Here is a 9,116-nt window from a genome sequence, read left to right on the forward strand (position 1 = left end):
AAGGAAAGCGAAAACAGGGATAAATGGTGCAAAGATGAATAACTCCTCCTAAAATATTAGAGGGAGAGGGGTGGATGTATGTGAATAAGCAACTTAAAAATAACTGATGAAACAGTTTAAATTGAATTCGATATTAAGTCCATTAGGTGCGAAAGTATCCATCTGTTAGATCCATTTAGATTTGAGTTGGTTTAGGGTCCTTACCTTGTGACCCCCCCGCCAAGGTCTGGTATAAGGCACAATCCCCCAAAATTTTAAATGGGTAGGATTTTTCTTATGGCATTTAGCAAAGTGTCTAGACACACTGTGTTTGTCATAATCGTTTAAGATATTTTGTACGTGTTCTTTAAGACGTATTCTCAGCAATCTTTTTGTGCGACCAATGTACTGTAGGCCGCAACTACACTCTAAAGCGTACACAGCTCCTTCAGTGTTGCACCCTATAAATTCTTTTATGTCATAGGTGGTGCCATTGCTGGTGGATTGAAATTGTAGCTTCTTTTCATTGGGACGTTTCGTTCAGGTGCATGCGTAATCTTTTACAAGGGTAGAAGCCTTTGCCCATAAAGAATGTAAAACTCTTTTTTTTGGAGGATCAATCACACTTTTGTCCAATTGGTCACTGTAATGGAAATTTGTAAGTTCTGTATATAATTGTATTGTATTTTGTATGTATTGCACTCTGCCCTCACTGTGCACACGGCACTAACAATGTTTTCAGTAAATGTTTACATTCTTTCGAGTCCTGATTAGAATTAGCCTGCCTATGTAACGCCCCTTGTTACCATAAACCTACAATTGTAATATTAATGTGATACCTACGTAATCATGTGCATAAAAACCTTCAATTGCGTCATAATAAAGCAGAACAGTAATTTGGAAAGATGCTGAGCGTATCTTTTGTGTCTGTTCCCTACTGCAGTAGTTATTATTAATTTGGAACCACTAATCAATATGAGGATAGGAGTTGCCTATCATCAATTCAACCGAGTCAGCATGGCGAGCTTTGCCTTAGGAGGGGATTCCAGGTGACCCTGAGTATCTGAAACGAGGAGCTTGAGACGATCCGGGAATTTCTGATAATCAGCCGGCTGAGGTAAGCCTTTTGCTTACATTTGAGTTATCAGACTTCCTTGATCGGTAAGGCATTTTCGGGACAAAGGGTACCTATTTTACTCCCCTTAATCGAACTGTATTGATTGGTGGTTATATGTTATGTTGTCCCTGTCTATTGTCCATCGGAGTGTTATAAATAAGAAAGGGAAGAATAGTACTGTTCACAGGTATATGTAGTACATCTGCTAGATAAAGTAGTTTAGAGGCAAGAGGGTATAGGCACAAGTAGAGAAGAGAGAAGACTGGCCAGTCATTATGGGCATTGAATTAAGTAAGGGAATGAAGGGTAAGAGACCCTCAAAAATGCCCAGCGCAAGATGAGCGCTACATATGAACCAAAGGTGCGGTTCCGCCTATACTGAGCCCCTAGATTAATGGTTAGAGTGGACAGGGATCCACATTGGGTAACTGGGTTACCAAGGTCCACAGGGACTAAGAATCGTGCAGAGTAAATAGCTAAAGAAACAGTTATCAATGTGAGCAGGATGGATCAAGGGTGACATTAACACTAGACAGAAAGGGACATTTTCATGTTAAGTTGTGGGATGAATTTGGAGTCAGGCACTATAACTATTAGAGTCAGAAACAGAGAAATGAGAGGTAAAACAGAATACTTTATATGTTGTCAGAGAGGGAAGATGGGATGAGCACTGTGGCTCCCCATCTGATCATAGAATCATAGAAGCTAGATATAAAAGTTATTTAAACAAAATAAGGAAAGCAGAATTTAGGCAGGGAAATATTAAAGAGTTAAAAGAAAGTGAGAGAATGATATGCATGTGTTGTGTACAAATGGGAAAAATGTAAGCGATTTTAGAGAGATATTGGTGTGTGTGCGAATGCTGGGACCTTTAGTTCTATCGCTTGTGTGTGTCATGTATGCAGATGTGACCCCCTCCTTTGTGCTCTCATGAAAGAAATGTGGCTGGGATGAGAGGTTAGTGATAAGCTGGAAGGACATCATGCCAATTCCAGTTTTTTAGACAAAACATTTATAACAAAATGTGCCAGGTTAACGAATCTAATGGTAAACAATGTGATCACAATTATTTTAAATCTGTTTTCCAAACATGGTAAAATGAAGGTTACATTTAACCGTGTATTACACAAATTGAATATCCTTTGATAGTGGAAACAGTGCATTTAAAAAAGGGAAATTAAGTAAAATTAAGTAGTAATGAGTATTCATTTCTAATATGAGTTTAACAATTTTAACAATAATATAGATATATTGAAACTGGTTTAGACAACCTTTGGTTGGAAATGAAGTCCAGGTTATTGGGGAAATTTGTAAAAATGGGATTAGTTTAGATTAAGATAACAATTTTGTAATTTTACATTTATACAATAAGCCCTTATTGAGAGAAAAAAAAGATTAAGATGAGGTTGTTATTTTGAATAAAGCTGTCATAATATTTAACAAAGCCAAGATGGATGGAATACATAAGAAGTTCTTCTATAAAAATGAAATTTTAAGGTTTTTGATAATAACTTGATGTGCGGTCCATGATGTAAGAGTAATATTAAATAAAATTTAAATATAACAGACCCATCACATCAAGTCCACACACCCTGTTAGGATAGATGCCGCCTGCAGCCAGTTGTTTTATAGTTTTTGATGCTTTCTGGTCCATCATACAGATTGGTCCTTTTGTTTTTATTTATTTTTATTTTTGAAATCCAAAGCAGAATGTGTGGATTGTGAAATGATGTGCCCCTTTTCCTTTTAAGTGCCGTGGTATAAGCAGAAGAATAGTTTTGGATTTATGGACATCTCTGCATGACCGCAGGGTATTGTTATCATTTATTATAATATTGCCAGGAAAAAGTTGTCTTTTGAAACATGAAACTGGAGTTCTTACACAAACAGTGTGATAGAACACAAGCCATTGTAATATATTTATGCAAGCTGGACCCAGTAATGAAGGGTTCACCCCGATATATCAGAGCTGCAGTTTTTATGCAAAGGTGCTATTAGACAAAGTTAGATATTGTTTTGGTCAATGGTCCGACATTCTGTGCAGCAAATTTACAGCTAACTAAATGTTTGTCTAATGAAAGGTTTAAAATATGAGTTTGTTTATGTACAAATCTAACAATGAAAAATGCGTACATTTATTCAAAAGAAAGGAAAAGACGCATGTGTTAAATTGATGACATAGGAATCAGCTGCTGTGAGCCCAGTGCAGGACACACTCCCTGAAGACCCAGATATTTAATTTTTTGTAGATTTGAGGATGCAGTTTATCACCCAGAAGGATACTCTGTATTCAAAGTCATTGGATCCTTTTTTCCCCAGCTCAAGAAGCAGAGCTCCATGTTTTAGTAAAGCCTGTGAGCTATAAAAAGAGTGTATATTTATATAGATAGTCGAGATATAGAGAGCTTTTGGTTCCATTTAAAGGGCCAGAAGTTTGTTTTCACTTCGGCAGGTAAACCAACCAAGCATGCCAAGTTAATTTGATCGGCTGTTTTCAGCCTTCCAGGTTCTTGCTGAGGTAGCCATATTAACTTTCACACATGGAAGCAGACCAGGTGACTCTAAGGATGCTGCATTTACAGCCCCGGACACTTGATGGGTCTGTGCAACTCACAGATTCCACCCTAGTTCTGGCCCAGTATAGCTGGGATTAATAATTCAACTTTAAGGACCCCAGAACGAGAAGAACAAGTGGTCCACAGGGGGCAACTTCTTATGAAACAGGACTTTGGAAAAGGTGATCATTTATGTCTGCCAGCCACTCTTTTCCCTTCAGCTTGACACATGGACCGTGTCATCAGTCACAAGCAGTTATGGCTGCCTTAGTAAATGAGCGTGGGATAGAGCCAGGGTTCACCACAGTTGTTTTTATAACATACCACTTCTTGTTTTACCTGTTACCAAAGGTGTTACCAAAAGCTCAACATCCCTCCCAGAGATTACATAAAAGATATATCCAGATGCCCAAGTTAGGATCTTACGAGTATGCATTTTGTCTGTATGGACATGTTTCTTGGATGTCCAGTGGCAAATGCTACTGCAAAGGCCACAGTAAAAAGTGTTATCAGAAGTAGTTTGTAAGTACAGAGTGCCAGAAAGTACAGAGAATAACAAAAGAAATCATTTTTTATAGGAGAGTCCTTACTAGAAGTTTTGAGGTTTTATTTTTACACCCCCTACTGTCTACAATATAGCGGACAAAGTAAAGTAAGAAACTAGAAAACTTTTGCCTGAATGTTTTCTTAAATTTTATCAAGCCCCTAAGGGGATGTTGGACTCTCTCCCTATGAGATTTTGTTTGGGAGTGTGTTACTCACTTGCTTATATTTTGTCTCAGCAGCTGAAGTCCTCCATTCGGATCTCACGGAGAATGCTGATGATCTTTTAAGGTTTTTTACAAACTCATTTATGTGTTTTCTCCCTAATTCCAGATCCTAAAAGTTTGGAAGGATCTAAAACTAAAGCCAGGTGACTTTTGGATTGTTAAGAGACATTTATATATAAGGAAATGTTTGGAGACTCAATACAGCATCTATTTCATGTACAGTTTTTGCAAAACTTGAAGGAAAAGTCACCTGGATCCACACCAGACACTGCAAAAATGACTAAATTAAAGAAATCTCTGTGTTTGATTTGTTTCCCTCTTGTGATCACAGTCTAGGGTACTTTTTGATTCAATTACTTTAATTGTAAGGGATATATATATATTTGAAAAGTAGTTTAGCCATGTTGAAGTCATATTTGTCTTTTGTACGTCTTCCATTTTATGTAGAATTGTCTGTGTTTACATATGCTGATAAGTCAGCATGTCCACAATTCAGCTAGAAGGCCATTCTGGCCACAGGAGTGTACAGCCAGTACTCTGTAAATATGTCTTATCAATCATTTGTTTTTCACAATGAAAAGTCATTTGGTAATGAAAAAGTTGCTCAGCTATTATTTTCTCCACAATGGAGTTTTTTTTTGCCTCTTTGGCCAGGACTACCTCCACCTAAGCATGTGGAGGTTCCAGGTTAAAGGTGATAGCAGGTATGGTTAGTGATCAAAATATTGATCAAAAGAGGGGAGACTGTAATGGAAATTTGTAAGTTCTGTATATAATTGTATTGTATTTTGTATGTATTGCACTCTGCCCTCACTGTGCACACGGCACTAATAATGTTTTCAGTAAATGTTTACATTCTTTCGAGTCCTGATTAGAATTAGCCTGCCTATGTAACGCCCCTTGTTACCATAAACCTACAATTGTAATATTAATGTGATACCTACGTAATCATGTGCATAAAAACCTTCAATTGCGTCATAATAAAGCAGAACAGTAATTTGGAAAGATGCTGAGCGTATCTTTTGTGTCTGTTCCCTACTGCAGTAGTTATTATTAATTTGGAACCACTAATCAATATGAGGATAGGAGTTGCCTATCATCAATTCAACCGAGTCAGTCACGAAGAGTGGAGGCTCTTCTATATATAAACTTAGGTCTCTTTGGGAGTATATCTTCAAGGAGTTTGTCAGACTTAAAGATGTACCAATGGCGTTGTATTATTTTTTCAATGTTCCCGTTGGGAATAATTTATTATGGGCATCTTTCTCTTTTGTGCCTAAATACTCCCCCCCCTTTTTACATCGAGGATACTAGCTGAGGGATTTGAACATCGAACGGCATTGCCAGTTATTGTTTATAAAAAGTGAGTTAATTCATTATGTGTGTTACAACCAACCCTCCTATATGGGATCACGCTATGGGCTGTTTTCTCTTTTATATCTAAATCCTACACACTGAGACTATGATCGTAAAGGTCATTTCAATCTGACCAAAAGGACGTTTGAAGATTATCATCTATAATTCCTTCTATGCCAGCGGTTCTCAACCTGGGGGTCGATTGCCGATTCGCCAGGGGGTCGCAAATGCTGGCCGAGACGGACCCGAAGTTACTGCCGGAGTCTGTCCATCTCAGCCAGTGAGATGTCACTTCCTGGAGAGGAGAGACCGCACGGAAGTGACGTTCCGTTGCCGCCATCTTGGTGCTCTCGTCCGCAGTAAGGCTACACTTAGAAGTCGGCAAGCGGACATCTTTTTACACCCACTGAAGTCCGCTTGTAGCGGACGAGTGTACCAAAAGGGCGGCGACGAAACGTCACTTGCAGAAGCTGAAGAACACCTGTGATTTTTGGTAATTCAGACACAGTAATTATAAAAGCATTTTGCACTGTGTGTCACCAGGGCAATCAAGACATAGATTTTTTCAAAGTAAATGCTGACATGACAAAATTTTTATTATGGAACAATATATATCATTACTATATAAACTTCCCAGTTGGTTCCTCAAAAGTGGTTATTCCGTGCCAGTGCTAGATACGTGTTTGGATGCTATACACTTTGTATCTAGCACTGGCACGTAATAACCACTTTTGAGGAACCAACCAGTGGGGGTGCAAACAAACTGAAAAAAATCTGAAAAAAACAACCATTAAAACGCCGCCACTGTGCCCATCAAACGCCGCCACTGTGCCCATCAAACGCCGCCACTGTGCCCATCAAACGCCGCCACTGTGCCATCAAATGCGACCAACGAAAATAATTTTACTGTTAGGGGTCCCCACAACTTGGGAAATTTTATCAAGGGGTCACGGCACTAGGAGGGTTGAGAACCACTGCTCTATGCTGTATACCTTACGGCAATAAGTTGAGAGACTTGTGCACACAGAGGTGCCACTTGTAGAAGATTGGCTTGGCACCGGTTGATTTGCTGTTCACGGTGGAGGGGTTCATTATCTGTGTGGAATATTGTTTAGACTGTTACAGTAGAATTGAATATTTTCCTTCATCACTTTATTACTGGATCATCATTGTTTTTTAATTTTGCTTCACTTTCACTGCACACTCAGTTGTGCACTTTGGACTTTATCAGACCGTTTATTTATGTGTTTGTTTTATGTCACATTTTCTTACTTAGATCTCAATTGGTCACTTATCACATGCTAATCCTTTTATATACACCTCAGCTTTTTTTTTGGGACATATTTGTATATCACACACAGCGCAACCCCATTACGTACACATTCACATTTTTTCTGCCTAGGATCAGTTAATTAGGTGCTTGCTGCAGTGTATCCTTGCCCCTTATTTTGACAACATGGGAGTTACCACTTTTCTATTCTATGTTCTACTGATCTACACAGTATTCATGCTATAGCACAATTGAATATACGATTGTATACACCACAGCCTTTTATATTTATTTAGCCTGTTTATTTATTTGTTTGTTTTATGTCACATTTTCTCAGTAGAACGTAGTCATCAATACAGCCCAAGTAATGACAGTAGCAAAATGTATCAAATGTATTGTGACACCCAGAAAAAGAAACAAACAAAAAAAAAGGGGGGGGGGTTTATTTAAGAGACTAAAACCGACACTAAAGATGATTCTGGGGATGAATCTACAAAAAGTCGTCAGTAATGGTCCGTAGGAATACTAAGCGTGGGGTCGCACCATTAACATTTTAGGTATTTGATATCTCAGTGGAGTAGTACATCCAACCTGCCCAAGTATCCCTGAAGTGACAGCGTTTTTATCCTTTCCCTACTCAATCCAAACCTAAAAAAAAATAGCTATAGATACACTTTAACTACCAAATTAGGCATATACCCCATTGGAAAGAATTTTCTTTTTATGTATCTTTGGGAAATGCTATCTAGCCATTGGAGTTCTCCACGGGCTTTTTCTCAGCCAGATGAGATGAAAGTGTAGCCAAGTGGTCAAAAAATAGTGCCGTTCACCAAAAAAAACACTGCCAATTTCTACCCCGAAGCACCACTAAGTAAAGCCATGAGAATGACGGTGGTCTTCATTTAGCTCTTAGTCATGCCATGTTTCTCTTCCATGCAGCAAGTAGATAGAAGGGGGGAAAAAACAAAAACAAATATTGTCGTGATGCAGAGCAGTTGGTTAGCCAGCAAAGTCAGCCAGGCGGTGGTTTCAAAACATAAACAAGGACCTATTATAGTGTACATTGGTAAGGTTTCACCTATTGGTCTAGCCACTATGTCAGCTTGTACAAGGGAAGGTAGAAAATGTACATAGTGCACACATGTGCACACGCACCCCCCAGGTGCTTACCTACCTCCTTGTGGGGTTTACACCCTGCTTGCAGAAATATTGTCCAAAGCTTGTCCCACTACCAACATGGAAATCAAGTGTACTTTTTATACTGTCTTACTGTAAGTTATCTCATTATTTGTTCTGTTTCACATAGGCCGTTGCCAACCAGTCCTGGGCACAGAAACAGATGATTGAAAGCCCTGGATTTATAGAATATATTGTAGACAGAACTGTCGACCCAGACAAAGATTCAAAGGATACCAAATTTGAACTCGTAAAAGCTCTGGTGAACTCAAAAACCGTAGCAGATGTGTTTGGTAATCAACATTACCTGAGGCTGCGTGCTTATCTGCGGGATGGACCCTACTATGTAAAAGCGATTTCTACTGTGGCTGTTGAAGGAGCAGAATAGGTAACGCTCATTGTGGACGAGAGCAGCTGTGAGTCAACTTCAAACCACCTAGTTTTCGGTTTGGCATTACAAAAATGCATGCAGTTCCAGTGACCAAAAGAAAGCACTTAAAATCTGGGAGATCTCAAACAGTTGATTGCTGTGTGTAGAATTTGTTTAGAAATATATGGCTTTATAGTCTGGTGCTGTCTTGTCTTTTTTTTTTGTTTGAAAATCGGCCTCATTTTCTCTCCTCCTCCCTCCTCCTCTCCTCTCTCCTCTCTCCTCTCTCTCTCTCTCTCTCTCTCTCTCTCTCTCTCTCTCTCTCTCTCTCTCCTCTCTCTCTCTCTCTCTCTCTCTCTCTCTCTCTCTCTCTCTCTCTCTCTCTCTCTCTCTCTCTCTCTCTCTCTCTCTCTCTCTCTCTCTCTCTCTCTCTCTCTCTCTCTCCCCTCCCTCTCTCTCTCCCCTCCCTCTCTCTCTCCCCTCCCTCTCCCCTCCCTCTCCCTCCTCTCTCCCTCCCTCCTCT

At 39.3% G+C, this 9,116-nt stretch overlaps 1 protein-coding gene across 2 annotated transcripts in view; it reads left to right on the plus strand.

The window, feature by feature from the left end:
* Window positions 1-8,795, plus strand: part of PSMD5 (proteasome 26S subunit, non-ATPase 5) — a 45,857-nt gene extending 37,062 nt beyond the window's left edge. For both annotated transcript variants that reach the window (XM_073599563.1, XM_073599564.1), the window contains one exon: window positions 8,354-8,795. In XM_073599563.1, coding sequence (XP_073455664.1) covers window positions 8,354-8,611 — 258 coding nt within the window. In that variant the 3' untranslated portion in view covers window positions 8,612-8,795. The remainder of the gene's footprint in view (window positions 1-8,353) is intronic.
* The last annotated feature ends 321 nt before the right edge of the window (window positions 8,796-9,116 follow it).

This window comes from Aquarana catesbeiana, linkage group LG09 (assembly GCF_042186555.1).
Source record: "Aquarana catesbeiana isolate 2022-GZ linkage group LG09, ASM4218655v1, whole genome shotgun sequence".
In the NCBI taxonomy this organism is placed as follows: Eukaryota; Metazoa; Chordata; class Amphibia; order Anura; family Ranidae; genus Aquarana; species Aquarana catesbeiana.